The sequence below is a fragment of the Cydia splendana genome, chromosome 4, assembly GCF_910591565.1.
Source record: "Cydia splendana chromosome 4, ilCydSple1.2, whole genome shotgun sequence".
NCBI lineage: Eukaryota > Metazoa > Arthropoda > Insecta > Lepidoptera > Tortricidae > Cydia > Cydia splendana.
In genome coordinates this window covers 18,068,734-18,085,077 of record NC_085963.1, presented here as the reverse complement: position 1 = coordinate 18,085,077, position 16,344 = coordinate 18,068,734, and the positions used below count along the sequence as shown (strand labels likewise).

General features: G+C 36.5%; 1 protein-coding gene across 1 annotated transcript; it reads right to left on the bottom strand.

Moving 5' to 3' along the window:
• Positions 1 to 1,266: 1,266 nt before the first annotated feature.
• On the bottom strand, positions 1,267 to 3,302 carry LOC134790075 (mid1-interacting protein 1A). Its single transcript, XM_063760839.1, has 2 exons — positions 3,103 to 3,302; positions 1,267 to 1,889 (listed from the first exon to the last, which is right to left on the bottom strand). Exons 1-2 carry the CDS (start codon positions 3,144 to 3,146, stop codon positions 1,427 to 1,429), a joined length of 507 nt encoding a protein of 168 aa, XP_063616909.1. The 5' UTR covers positions 3,147 to 3,302; the 3' UTR covers positions 1,267 to 1,426.
• Between the last annotated feature and the right edge of the window lie 13,042 nt (positions 3,303 to 16,344).

Below are 16,344 nucleotides of genomic sequence, written 5' to 3'. Positions count from 1 at the left end.
ATTTTATTATGTTATTTGGATCACTGTCATTTTTACACGTGGAGGGTAAATGGATCGTAAAGCCACAGTTACCTAGATAAGATTACCACCTAATCAGAATCATGCTGCGCCGAGCATAATGCTCACAATACCTAGTAACCTTTATTATCGCTTTTATTACCATTCTTGATACTTTCATTGGAAACATAAAGGAACAATTTCTCCGTAGGTATGTCCTTAAAGGCCTGTGCACACCGGCTTGCGTGTGCGTGACGTGCGCTAAAATGTTGGAGCCGCACACGTCACGCAAGCGGTGTGTCGCCTCTCATAAGAATCTGTATACTACAACGCCGCACGCGCACGTGCACGTCACGCACACGCAGCCGGTGTGCACATGCCTAGTCTTTATCAGTTAGGTAGTTCCTGTTTACCTCATAGATAAACAGTATAGCACTAAGTCCACCATTTGTAGGTACTTTTCGTCTTCATTATGTTAGAAGCAAGTTAAATTCAGGCTGAGGGAGATATATCTCCTACATATGTCACTTTAATCATGTGATCTAGGTTTAACGAGTAGAGACTGCCAAGTGCCAGGTAAGTAGCTTGGGTTCGACGACGGTGCCGCCCTTCCACATATCGATTGAAACCCCTTTTCAACCCTAAATTTTTCAATTTATATTTTACCTATGTATTATTATTACTTAAATAAATGTATGTATGTCCAAAAAAAGCCTGACCTTTGATTTTCATTTTGGAACTTGCAGCCTGATGATAAAGGATTCAAAAATACATGTCTATAGTTCGTTTTATTTAGCATTAGAAAGAACTTGAAAGAAGGTAAGCAATCTTGACATGTCTTTTAATTGAAAAACGCTTTTTAAAAATCAGTAACTATTACTTATGAAAGCAGAAGAATATAAATGATCGTATTAGATTCATAATTGTTACATATTTGCCGTAACTTATTTTTAAAATGTGTTTTTCAATTAAAAGACACATCAAGATTGTTTACCTTATTTCTAATGCCAAATAAAACGAACTATAACTATGGATATAAGTAGCTGCTCGGTGCTGTAGATGTGGTATAAATGTCATAATCATAACTCTCCTAGGTAGGTACCTACTTAAGAAATACCTATGTTAAAACCGATTTCAAAAGAAATTATCAACAAATGCCTAGTACTATTTACAACATAAATATGTTAAAAAGCTACCTAGTTTTACTATGGAAATGCAAAATTATCAAAGGTTTAGTGTTTAGTAGGAGACGCTGAAAAAACTAAAGAATAATGAAAATTAATATTTATTAAATAATAACCTCGTTAACTTACTGAGATTCCCAAACACGTCCAGCCCTTTAACCTATATTTACAGTTCGGGCCGCTTAATACTATATTTACATCACGTTCGGGGCAGGCTTCGGATCACAGGAGAATGCTTGTTGGGTCTATACAGGTGCTCCTACTTCCTCCTGATATGACCTCGTTAGGTGATGAGCAGCGGCTGTGAGTGCGCGCAGAGAGCGGCGGAGACCACGAAGGTGGCGCCTGCAGGCGGCGGCAGCACGGACAGCGGACTCCCTCTCATCCTCTCCTTCAATGCCGGAGTCACCGGCAGCACTCGAAGCATCACTCTCTGTGTCACTCACATCCGACACTCTCCTCAGCGGCTGCTCTGGCTCCTCGCTATCCCCCGCAGACCACAGCAACTCAGTCTTCAGGTCATTCAGCATAGCGAACATGCTGAATGGGTCATCATCCCCTTCTTGTGGCAGATTCATGAGACGGCTGGGAATCAGCACTGTGTCATCCATGGTGTTTACCATTTTGACAAACTTCTCCATGTCATTGAGGATACTCTGTTTAGAGAACTCAGTACCATCATGACGAGCAATTCTTCGCAGGCTGTTCCTGTAACAATAGGAAAAAGATATTAGTTAACTGTTTATTTGACACATTATTCCTGTTCAGTTGAGCTGCATTATTTTTCAGGCTACCTTACATGTGTATAAAAATGCAATTGAGTTAATATCTATTTTACAGATAAATAAGTAAGTAACTATAATTATTCGTTCATACTAAAAATTTAATTATTTCAAACCTAGTCTTTTATAGGATTGGAATGATACTACCTTCATGATACTAACTTCTATCTTCATTTTATTTATGAAAAATATGAATAAGTAGGTAATGCATGTAGATATCTTGACAAGACAATAATAGGTAGGTACAATGTAATAGACTATTCACACATTAAATGTGACTGAATACAGGTTAATAGGAGGAAATACTTTTGAAATAACATTCACAAAATGTATGATCCATGATACTATTGCCAGCTAACCATTCATAACATAATGAGCTTAAATAGTATACGCCCTAAAATAATTATTTGATGATTATTACAGAAAAAAGGGTAGGTAAGTCCTATCTTGTTACTAGCCACATAACGTTGTATGGGTTCAATATCTAAATTGAAGTTGATTTAGCCATCAATTGAATTTAATTAGATAGAAACCATCCATTCAGTGCCGGTGTGAGAGAGAGTTCGCGTTGTGTTGTAACTATGCGAGCGGTGTAGCATTATTATTAGTTTACTCCTATGATGTTGCTTAGTCATTAGTAATAGTAAAAGTCAAATCATATTCGAAAGGTAGGTCGCCTCTCTGTGCTATTTAGATTCGCTTCGACCATGGTGATCTTATACATGCATATGCAACGATTATGCCACTAATATTTTGTCTGAGTCACGGCTGGAGCGACGCGCATGCTCAAAAGCATTTAGGAATTCCCGGATAACCTCATTCACGGTCATAATGATTTAACCGTTGAAACATTAGGTAACACATCGATTTGATCAATACTAGCTACTCATCATTTAAAATCACGGTCATATTGTGTTTTAGAAATAGCAATGCCATGAGTAATGGTGTCATGATGTTGCGTTGGGTTTGTAATGATTTTAAACCATGGTCAATTTGTGCTGGTTCTCTAAATAGGCGACATCGACGCTCCACATAACACAAGTCATTTGGGACACGGGAATGCAACACTCGCACACTGGTACTATTTGGGATAGGGACCCGGGTGGTACCCGAACAATCGGCCATTAAAGACCACGTACCTGCTGTTTTCCAATTTAGTAGAAATATCGGTGTTGAAAGACATATTGTTGTGTTATTTAACCGTTTTAAATATCACTGAGCACACACTCTTCAAATAATGCTGTCACCACAAAATTGACGTTTTTAATCACGACACGAAACACTCGAATGTAAAGCGGCCGTACGCTTCCACGACAGTAGACGATTTGCTAAAAGAGGAGGGGAGCGCTCGGAATTTATACGAGACGCGTCGTACGATGCGGGGAATTAAACTTTGTATTTATTTATCACTACGGAGGAATACTACATAGTTGATAGATATTTAACAAGCCGTAGAGTGCGTATCAATAATAACACGAGTTTAATTCATGATATTGACCAAAATATTTATAATTTCATTAGCCGTATCGTACAAAAAATTGAACTACAGCCAAACGAAACGTCACAACCCACCCGAGTCACACCACATTTGCGGGCACTGTGATTGGTCGGTTCAAACCCGAAGCATTTTTTATTGGCCGGTTCAAATTATTTTATGCGCGGTATTATTTGAAAACTTTGTTTTCTGCATGGTATAATAAACTCCGACTGGTACTCTCTTCCCGTCTTTACGTGGTTCGAAACGTTCGCTAGGAAACAGGTCTAACCTCCAGAATGCGCACCCGAAAAACCGAAATGTAGGTATAGATCCGCTGGCCGAATATTCGGCCAAACAACTATCCGTTGCATCTCTAGAGAAGACCATGTTTTATTGGACTATGGTTTTCTGGAGGTTTTTTATCATGAAATTATTTGAGTACTTACCTATTATGAATAATTATCCTTCTCATTTAAACAATAAGTACCATTCCTGTTTTACAAAATAACCCAGATTATATACCAAAATATATACTTACATGGAGAAGTATACTTGGTCAAGCAGATCTTGTCAGTAGAAAAAGGCGGCAAATTTGAAAAATGTAGGCGCGAAGGGATATCGTCTCATAGAAAATTTGAATTTCGCGCCTTTTTCTACTGACAAGATTTGCTTGACCGTCTATATTTTTAATTTTTTTTTATTTTCTAGACCGTTAAGAATCGACCCCTGATTTTTTTTTCAGTGAGGTCGACAAAGGTCTTGAAATGTTTCGTACCTACGTACGGTGCATTGTATGTAAATTTTTCTATTGAGGTTTATGTATTATCAACTTGATAGGTGAAAAATTACTTCAGTACGATTATAATTACGATCGTCACCGGTCGTTAATGGCGTGTATTTTCGTACTTTATTTGCCTTCCCCACTGCAACACTTGTTCGTAACAAAAGTACATAATAATTTGATGAATAAAAGTTTTAAAAAAGTTATATGTAGGTACCTATTTGTTTATATAGCGTGTCAAAAATAGATTCTGATGTAAATGGCTCTGGTCTAGATAGTTATCTATAAGTATATACTTACCTATCCTATACCAATGAGAGTTGCCTGCTGAATCACACGCTATCAAGAAATTTCTTAGGGTAAAGACCGCAGACGCAGAATTATAAAATTTCTCTGCATTTACCAAACTATGATGATGAGTGTTTCTTTTACTTTTTGCCATTTTTATACATTGTGAACTTTTTGTGTTATTTCTACTCAGAATCACGAGTTCTTTCGATCCTAATAAGATAAAAAAAAACCGGGCAAGTGCGAGTCGGACTCGCGCACGAAGGGTTCCGTACCATAATGCAAAAAAAAAAACAAAAAAAAAAGCAAAAAAAAAAACGGTCACCCATCCAAATACTGACCACTCCCGACGTTGCTTAACTTTGGTCAAAAATCACGTTTGTTGTATGGGAGCCCCATTTAAATCTTTATTATCGCAATCTGCAAATTTTGGTATCGGATGAATTCACTTAGCACAGATGTAATAAGTATACGTAAAGCTAAGCTAATTGAGCCCGGTAGACATCCGCCGTCCCCTGGCAGGTAGGCAGGGGGGAGGGGGGCAGTCAAAGTTATTATTTGCATGGTATAATAATATACTCCGCCTGGTACTCTATTCCGAGATTCGCGTATGACCTAACTGACACGGGCCTACGTCATCATGCTGTTTACAGGTTCTCAAACTTTAAAATGTGGGAGAATTTTAACCAACGGTGAAAATTATGTTAACGGCATTAATTTTAAGTTATTCATGTAGAAACATAGTAAAATAAAACAAATCTAATGTATTAAATTAAACTTTATTTATCTATACAAGACAAACGTTTGAAAAACTAATTCACAGTTACACATTAATTACCAAGCTTACGGCGTGAAAAGTTTGGAAAACACTGCGACTGCTGACACTGAGCGAGAAGGAAATAACAATTAACACGCGTTCGACAAGGATGACGGTCAGGGCATGAAGTTATCTAGATCCGAATTGTCAAATGTGACAGCGCTATCCTGTGTTGTCAGTAGTGTAAACAGAATTACCCGAACGTCTGAAATTTCTGTCGTGAATCGGAAGATATTGCTAACGAATAATTAAAACCGGGCAAGTGCGAGTCGTACTCGCGCACGAAAGGTTCCGTACCATAATGCAAAAAAAAAAAACGAAAAAAAAAGCAAAAAAAACACGGTCACCCATCCAAGTACTGACCACTCCCGACGTTGCTTAACTTTGGTCAAAAATCACGTTTGTTGTATGGGAGCCCCATTTAAATCTTTATTTTATTCTGTTTTTAGTATTTGTTGTTATAGCGGCAACAGAAATACATCATCTGTGAAAATTTCAACTGTCTAGCTATCACGGTTCGTGAGATACAGCCTGGTGACAGACGGACGGACGGACGGACGGACGGACGGACGGACGGACAGCGAAGTCTTAGTAATAGGGTCCCGTTTTACCCTTTGGGTACGGAACCCTAAAAATGACGTGTTATTGTAAAATTTAAGATAGAATACATATAAATGAAAATTATAAAATTATAAAGAAATATTTTAACTTATTAACGATAGGTATAATGTACCCATGTAACATGTTATGTTGAAATAAAGTGGCAATGTTATTGTGACGTAGGCCCGTGTCACTCTGGGAATAGAAGACCATGTTTTATTAGACCATGATTATTTGTAATGGATTCAAGCTTTCAACTCCTTTTTAACGCCATTAGAGGATGAATTTTTAGAAACGCTGAAATTACTTTTCTTGCATTCTAATAATATGCGCATATAAAAAGTTTCAAGCCCCACACTCGAAAAAAAATTTGATCTCCATACAAATTTTCTACCCAAAAATGCTGAAATTAGTTTTCTTGTATTTCAATAATATATCTATTACTTAATAGCTTAAAATAAAACATGAACCCCATAGCTTAAAATAAAACATGAACCCCATACAAACTTTCATCTCCTTTTTAACCCCCTTAGGGGTTGAATTTTTCAAAATCGCTTCTTATCTCTTGTACACATTATAAATGTAATCTGGTGTGTAAATTTCAACTTTCTAGCATTTGTAGTTTCGGCTGATAATAGTAATAGTTGAATAACAAAAATTGCAAACCGATTTTGACTTGTTCGTCAATATTTTTATTTTTGTCTACTAAACTGTACATTAAATGTCTCAAAAATTAATTCCTCATGCCCGATTTACCTGGAAATGATACCAAACTCGAGGTGGTAGGTAAATAGAAGCTGATATGCGGCGTGTAACTTTGGATGCCCCCCTGCCTACCTACCAGGGGGTGGCGGATGGCTACCGGGCTGGATTGGCTTAGCTTTACGTATACTACATCTGTGCCAAGTGAAAAAGTTTGAAAAAATGTATGGAAATTTTAAGACACAAAAGGTCACTATATATAAAAATGGAAAATAATAAAAGAAACGCTCTGATATGTCATTTCCGTCAGTAGAAATGTAGGCTCGAAGGGTTGTCCTCCCATAGAAAATATGAATTAGGCGCCTTTTTTACTGATAAGTGGGTTTGCCAGAGTATAGACGAAGTTGTTCCTAAATTCCTGATCACGCTATCAAGATTATGCTAAGCATAATTTAATAATAACCCCAGTCTTTTATTACTGAAGGGCATTAAAGTCCCGTGTTTGTGGGTTGACTCATAAAAGTTTTGCTTGTATACTCCATACGGGTGATAGGTACGGGACGGACGGGGCAGTGCCAATCTCTGGGGGTGTGCCGAGAGCAGCCGCCAGGTCGCACTTTAGCGATATAAGACCGCCGATTCACATTTTTATATTCTTTTAACTATTTTTTTTTAAGTTTATGATTTGTACCGATTGTTTTTATATGTGCAATAAATACTATTTTTATGTTATGTTTGTAAGAATCTTGAATATCGGTTTAAAACCTCTTCATTCTCATAAATAGTAAGTAGGTATTACAGTTTATAATTTACAATTAAAATAGGTATTTATTAAAATAATAAATTTATACTTTTGTATGCAATTTTTGTTTAGTTGAATTAATGACTTAGTACGGTGTAGTGTAGGTAGATTAGATATAAACCACGCTGTTAAAATTTGACCTGACCTAACCTGAGAGAACATGGCGGTGGCACTAATAAAATAAGAAATAGGTAGGCATTGTAGGTAGGTAGCTACGTTCTACAGACCCGGCGGTTGAAGGTTGTAAAAACCTGTTCCGAGATTTTCCGACGGGGCACCCCCTTATTTTGTTACATTTATTATGTTGATAAAATACCTATGCCAAGTTTTGTAACATAATCTCATTTACACCACTGTTTAATGTTAAATTAAATAAAAAAAAAAACATTTTTTTTTAGATTTTTATCAAGCCGTTGTTTTTGCGTTATTTGAACATGTGATTTATAAGTTTGAAGAAGAAAATAATTTATATTTCTTTTTTTTTAATTTTATATGTATAAACATAATAGTAACAAAATATAGAGGTGCCGCTTCTTCTGGCTAGAGTTTGAATTTTTCCCATATAAACGTGAACCACCATAAGTCTGCGACCTTATATCATAAAAGTCTGATATCATGGTGACAACGATTCTATATCACCCATCATTTCCCTTTATGAAAATCTCATGAAGGCTCAGAAGGACAAGTCCATTAAGTACCTTAAGGTTAATTTAAGCTTTTTTTATTCTTATATATTTTTTAGTTTGGCTACTTCTGCAATCCAAGTTTTGCGCTTATTAGTTTTGACATATACACACGATACAACTTGATACAACTCAGGCATATAAGTACATAATTAAATTGACTGTTAACATGATAAATATGATATGTCGTGACTACAACTGAGATGAAAACTGGGTTGATTTCCAAGAACAATAATATTATTATTTAGATCCAGTATCACATGTTCTCATTACGCATCGAGATGAAACTATCCATGGAAACATGTAGGTTTCATCAGCTCTAGTTGTCAAGTCAACATGTTTTCGCCGGTTAGGTTATCTGCACGCTGTTTTCTATTAAATCATGTCACTTAAGTAATATACACCAGAGACAAATCATTAAAGACTGATTGGCTCCATATTAAGTAGACTTGGTGATAAGTTACAAACAATAAAATGGTTTGTTACTGCCTGTCCTGGACCCTTGGTGCTAGGTTACTGCAGCTGCTTCTTATTTTATTGCCTACATCGACATTACGTATTATAACATTTATAACGACCAATATGTAACCGATTAGCCGATCCTTTATTAGCTTAAAAGTACTATACCTACCTACGGTGTTCTATATGAGCCGATACGTGATGTATGACGCGCGGTGGCGCCATCCAACAACAAAGACGAGGAACTTACCTTAACCTTAAAGCCATTGACTGTCTTTATTATTTATTTGTTTCAATATCTACGTATTATAACAAGTATAACGACACTGACACGCCTCCGATCTGTATATACGAACTTCATATTATATCCTATTGGATTTGTACAAACTTAGCGATGCTGCTGGAAAATTGCATAACAATATTTTATCTTGTACTAATCCTAGGAAAAGTACTATTAAAACGCATAATTTACATGCATGAGCAAATTTGTAAAACAACATTCTGTGTACCTACTAATGTGACCGTCATCGTCACCTCGGGTCCGGTGGCAGTTTGTTTTTATCAGCCAAAGTAATTTCCGTCAATCGTCATAATAGTTCTGAGGAGTGACGTTAATCATCTGTTTGTTGCAGTAAATATACAGACACACCCATTTTCACCCGAATATTATTGCTTGTAGATATTAGTGTGTTCCACTGTGTTTTAGGATCAAAACTGAGTAAGGTAAACGTGTCCCAGTGCTCGACGCGCCAATGCCCAATACATGACACCTTTAATAAGAATGATGTAACTTCAAAGCACATAATTAGTTAATGAGGTACCTCTTTAATATTTTCCGTGCTTCAAAGATGACTTGGACGGATAGGTGGTAGTTTTTGGTAGAATTCTTATATTTTGCAGTTTTTCTGTTTTATTTCATTTAATTTTCATTTTCATTAATGTCTTTATAGTGTGGCCGTCAACCTACAATAGACAAATATCGATCTAGGTATATATAAGTAGGTACATTGTAATATAAGACTAATGGCAAAGATAAGTGTGATTGGTATACGTGACAATGAGCCATGTTATTATTGATTATATATAGGTATTTACATATTTCTATTTATACATATCGTAGTTAGTTGCTAACACAACTTTATCATCTTTTAATACCTTGTTGTTTATGATAAGTAGGTACTTTTAATATTTTTATCAATCAACATAACAACTACCTACATTTAAGTAAGTATATCCTTGTTTTGATTAGTTGTACGGATATATACATACATGGGAATGTAGGTACCTACCTAATAGACATCGTATCACTAATAGAAGAACAAAATCAGGAGAGGGGGGGGGGGGGGGGGGGGGGGTTCCCAAGTAACATTTTAGTCCTATAATTTTAGTTTTTATCGCTAAAAGCTTGTATAGACGTCGTATTAAGGTTTCAGAGGTGACCACCTGTCGTATAAAAGCGCTTGGCAACACCTTTTTGCTCTATAGGCTTATACAGCTAATATATTCTATAAGCAATTGATGTAAAGGTTTATTTCATCATTTTATAGAGCCGTTATAGGCGTGTACTATAACAGGTTCAAATATAACCACTATAGAGCAATATTACTGTATAATAGTATTTGGAATCACTTTTATGCAACTAATTTGCGCTATTAAGGTTCCCTGCCAAGCCGCTATAGTTTTGTGTTTTAACAGTGACAAAAACCCAACTATACAACGATTTTAGGATATAGTGGCTTTAGAGATCACTGCTATAGTACATAATACTTTAGTAGTTTGCGCTATTAAGGTTCCCTGCTAGCCGCTATAGTTTTGTGTTCTAACAGTGACAAAAACCCAGCTATACAACGATTTCAGAATATAGTGGCTTTAGAGATCACTGCTATAGTACATAATACTTTAGGAGTCATATGAACACTATTATAGAACTGTTTTGCTCTATAGTAGCGTTTTTGGGACATATTTATAGCGTTAAGAAGCGCTTTAGTAGTTTTTAAATCCCTATTATATCTCATCGCTGTAAACGTCACAATGACTCTTTTATATCACAAAACTGTTGTATAGTGGTTTTGTTTTTTCTTTTAAAAGACAACAGCGTTATAGTTGAGTTTTTGTCTTTTATAAACCGAGTTAGATACATAAAGGTAGAAAACGACTACTTGTAAATGATAAATTTGATCTGTAATGGCTACTTATATATCTTGCTTATATAAGTTCAGGCCTAAGCCACATAATGTGGTTCCGTACAAAATATTTTTATATTTTAATGAATTGATAAAAAAGACCCCAGTGATATTAGTGACTGTAGGTGAGATTTATCATCAATGATTTAAAACAAGCATAAAATCGTGACGGTTTAGATATTTATCGACATCCATTAATAGCACATTTTTTTTACCAATCACACTGAAAAAGAAAACAACAGTAATGACTACATCTAAATTAAAAAAACATCCTATATCTTTCTAAAGAGTTTGTAGGTGTAACTGGGTCACAGCAAAATTCTTTTGGAACCCTAATTTTAATCATGATGGCGGTGAATATTTCGTCGTAAGTTCTATAGTTAGCCTATAAAAGCGTCGGATTTACTTCTTGGCTGTATAGTAGTAACTATGGTGAATATCATAATATTTTATTAAATTATTTTATTAAAAACATAAATAAATCGAGGGGGCATTTAAAATTCCTCATTAAACTAATACTATTCTAACAGTAAAACTTCCGTCCCATAAACTTTTTACACTAAGGACCGAATTATTCGACATCTAAATGGCGCATATTAATATAAAGTCTTTACTTATCACCATTTTACTTAGTACCGTTTTTGTGAAGTAAACACACAACAAAACCACTCACAACAGTTGATGGAAAACTTGATAGCAAATTTCGTAGTAAAGGAACTATGAATTCTACAATAGTATAAAAAAGCACTATAATACAATTTCAAATACTACTATAGTATAAAACAAGCACTATAATGGAATCTCAAATGCCACTATAGTATAAATTAACACTATATTGGCGTTACTGACAACAAATTAGCACAAAAGTGATCATCACATCACTTTTATAGACCTAAAACGTCACGACTGACACTGCTACAGGTCTACTATATCACTGAATGGCACATAAGATGCGCCATTTCGGCTTTATACAATCTTCTTTGGTCTTTTATAGGACCTTAGGTGGTATTTGGGAAACGTTCTATCGACTACTATAGAACCACAAATTGTTACTTGGGTTATCCGTAACCTTTACCAATGTTGACTGAATTTAGCTGGTTTGTTACTGCACACCGTTGTATGGGGACCTTGCACTTTGAGACTATGCGCTGAAACTTGGCACAGTTGATTGTTAGCTGGTCTTGAGCAGAAACAGACCGGGAGCCGTCGAGATCCACCTCTCATTTAGTGAGGGGGGGAGGGGGGAAGTTCGACGCTGCCGCGCTTCACTTGGAGCAATATTTCTCTAAAACTATACCTATTAGGGCATGTAATATATCATTTTCGGATAAATTAAAGATGAGGAATCTAGTTTTGGAACAAAAACAATGCACTTTCTAACAAAAAAAAAAGCATAAAGTAGAAAAGACTAAAAAACATATTTTTGATTTTTTCATAATTACCAATTTTTTTTTTAAAGTGTAACAGGAATCTGAAAACAAAAAATACACTCGTAAAGCTACACTTATTACGTTTAAGAAAATATATAGTTTATTGTACAAAACTGTTGATAAATGGGAGATAAAAAATAATAATAAGCGTGGGTCAGAGTGATCTCAATACAAAATATTATGAATGTGGGAAAGTTATTTATAATTTGTTTTACAATCGATTATTTTTCTTGTTTTTCGTAAATAACTCGTAAACGGTAGCCCACAGCAAAAAAATATATTTTATGTAAATAATCTGTTTCAGATTTCTTATAAAATAAGTGCTACTTTTTTTCGCTACCATCAATATTAAAAAAATATATTGAAGGGAGAAAATAAATACTTAGGTCTCCTTTTTTAGTAATTCGTAAATAACTCGTAAACGATGGCCAATAGCAGAAAATGTTTTATTACATGAATAATTTACATAAAATTTCCAACAAAAAAGGTTATTCAAACTTTTTCGCTAGGGTCAATATTTAAAAAGAGGACCTTAGAATTTATTTTCTCTCTTTAATATCGTTTTTAATATTGACCCTAGCGAAAAAGTTTAAATAACCTTTTTTGTAGGAAATTTTATGTAAATTATTCATGTATAAAAATTTTTGTGCTATTGGCCATCGTTTACGAGTTATTTACGAATGACTAAAAAAGGGGACCTTACAATTTATTTTCTCCCTTCAATTTTTTTTTAAATATTCATCCTAGCGAAAAAAAGTAGCACTTATTTTATAAGAAATCTGAAACAGATTATTTACGTAACAGATATTTTTTTGCTGTGGGCTACCGTTTACGAGTTATTTATGAAAAACTAAAAAAAATAAACGATTGTAGAACAAGTAATAAGTAACTTTCCCACCTTAATAATATTTTGTATTGAGATCACTCTGACCCACGCTTAATATTATTTTTTATCTCCCATTTATCAACAGTTTTGTATAATAAACTATATATTTTCTTAAACGTAATAAGTGTATCTTTACAACTATATTTTTTGTTTTCAGATTCCTGCTACACTTTAAAAAAAAATTGGTAATTATGAAAAATTCAAAAACACATTTTTTAGTCTTTTATACTTTATGCTTTTTTTTTGTCAGAAAGTGCATTGTTTTTGTTCCAAAACTAGATTTCTCATCCTTAATTTATCCGAAAATGATATATCACATGCCCTGATAGGTATAGTTTTAGAGAAATGTTGCTCCAAGTAGCAGGAGATCTAAGGTCCCGTTTTCTAAGGGGACCTTGCATTTTGGAGACAAAGCAAACCGCTTGGAACAGGTGTTCCTGGGGGTGACCTGAGCTGATTAAGCCCGGTTGCCAAGAGGTTCCCCCCAGTAGGTGGGCAGGGGAGGGGGGGTAAAAGTGCCTCCGGCGCGCCTCACTCTAAGCTTTATATCTGCATACATCTCGCAACTATATCAAGTTTGGTGTCATTTTCGTATAATTCGAGGATGAAGAATTCATTTCTGTGACTAAATTTTCACTCACCCATAAAAAAATTCGAAAAATTCAAAATTCAAAAAAAATCTTTAGATTTTTTTTTTCGAAAATCCTCTACAAAATGTATACTATGAGGATTTGCTCTAGAAAAATAATACCTGTGAATAGCCCAGTTCTCCTACTATACAGAATAGTAAACTTGTCAAACATTTTTTTTCATAACTCTGTTAAAAAAAATGTTTTGTGTCGCGCGGCGTACTTGCATTGTAAGAGTGGTATGCAACGTTTAGGATTTTTAAGTATGTTTAGATGATTTCTGATAAGTTGTTATTCTTCTGGTGGTAGATTACATTAATAAATTACTTCTGGACGTGATATATATACAAATATAAATTAAATATATAAATAAAGATGTTGGGAAAACTTTCGCTAATAGAGTTAAGTATTATAAATGTGATAAAATTAACATAGGAGATGTTTGACAAAAAATGCGGGTTAAAATAAGATATTATATTGTTCGTAATTGCCATTACATGCCCATGGGACTGTGCATTTTAGGTTTTTTTTAACGCAGTTGCACCTCCCTGCGCATTTTGTTTTGCAGCGGCAACAAATAAGCTCTAAACAAGCAGCAGCCGCCGCAGGTAGGCTTGTCCATATGGGCTCCCAATAACCTTGTTGTTTGGACCAGCCCCAGTCAGCAGGGCATGGTGGCTGTTGCTGAGGGGCTATAATCTGTCCCCAAACATAGACCAAATCGCGCCGTGCGCCAAAAACCGCCGTGTCGCCGAAATAACTTTCAACCAGGTTGACAAGGTGCAGAAAACCCTAGAGGCAAAGCAAACCGCTCTATGTGCGTTCCCTGATGTTGAAGGTGCTTTTGACAATACGCCCACAGAGACCATACTCAATGGTATGAAATCAAAGGGAGTAGACGAAACCACCAGATGGGTACATAGCATGCTCTCAAACAGAGTAGCCACTCTGACCATCAATACTATATATAGAGCATGAATTTTATACCACTAAAGGGTGCCTACAAGGAGGCGTTTTATCCCCACTATTATGGACCCTAGCAGTGGACCAACTTCTTGCAATCATGTCAGGCCAAGACTTTGATACACAAGGATATGCCGACGACCTTGTAGTCATCGTCAAAGGCCCTTGCCTCAACACAATATCCAACCTAATGCAAGGAGCTCTAAACACAATATTCAAATGGTGTAGAGAAAATGACTTGTCCATTAATCCGAGCAAGACTGTAATAGCCATTTAACCATTCACAAGGAAACGGAAGCTCGATAAACTCACAAAACCAAGACTTAATGGACAAATAATACCGTTCTCGGCAGAGGTCAAGTATCTAGGGGTCACCTTTGACCAAAAGTTAACTTGGAACCCTCACCTGAGAAACATTATACAAAAAGTGAAAATGGCCATGTGGTCATGCTGTCGAATGGCAGGAGCAAGATGGGGCTTAAGATCCAAATTGCTATGTGGTTATACACAGCGGTAGTGAGGCCAATTGTCACCTACGCCTCCGCAGTCTGGTGTAACAAAACCAGCCAAAAGACAGCAATAGACACTCTAAACAGCCTGCAACGCACGGCTTGTTTAACAGTAACAGGCGCCTACTCCTCGACACCGGGAGCGGCCCTAGATGCACTGCTGGACATCATACCACTGCACTTGCAGGTGCAAAAGGAGGCCAAGCAGTGCGTCTACAGAATATGCACGCTAAACAGGCCAAAATGGCGCTCTCAGGCATTAACCAATCTAAAGGCCTGGGTTTTTGCGAATAGAGCCCTTAGCATGCCCACTGATGACGCTCACACCGAATGTCATCTCACCAAACTGTACACAGTAGAAAAACCTCCTAGAGACAAATGGATCAACAACCAAATGTACGTCGAAGAGGGAAGCCACATCTGGTATACAGATGCTTCCAAGAAAGGCAATGATGTAGGATGTGGGATCTATGGTGAGAGATCTAAGCTCAGAGCTAGCGTCAGCATGGGCACATTGGCCTCAATCTTCCAGGCAGAAGTCTTCGCCGTCAACAAATGTGCGGAGATCAACCTGGATAGAAACCTAAGACACCAGCTTATCTACACAATATCCAACCTAATGCAAGGAGCTCTAAACACAATATTCAAATGGTGTAGAGAAAATGACTTGTCCATTAATCCGAGCAAGACTGTAATAGCCATTTAACCATTCACAAGGAAACGGAAGCTCGATAAACTCACAAAACCAAGACTTAATGGACAAATAATACCGTTCTCGGCAGAGGTCAAGTATCTAGGGGTCACCTTTGACCAAAAGTTAACTTGGAACCCTCACCTGAGAAACATTATACAAAAAGTGAAAATGGCCATGTGGTCATGCTGTCGAATGGCAGGAGCAAGATGGGGCTTAAGATCCAAATTGCTATGTGGTTATACACAGCGGTAGTGAGGCCAATTGTCACCTACGCCTCCGCAGTCTGGTGTAACAAAACCAGCCAAAAGACAGCAATAGACACTCTAAACAGCCTGCAACGCACGGCTTGTTTAACAGTAACAGGCGCCTACTCCTCGACACCGGGAGCGGCCCTAGATGCACTGCTGGACATCATACCACTGCACTTGCAGGTGCAAAAGGAGGCCAAGCAGTGCGTCTACAGAATATGCACGCTAAA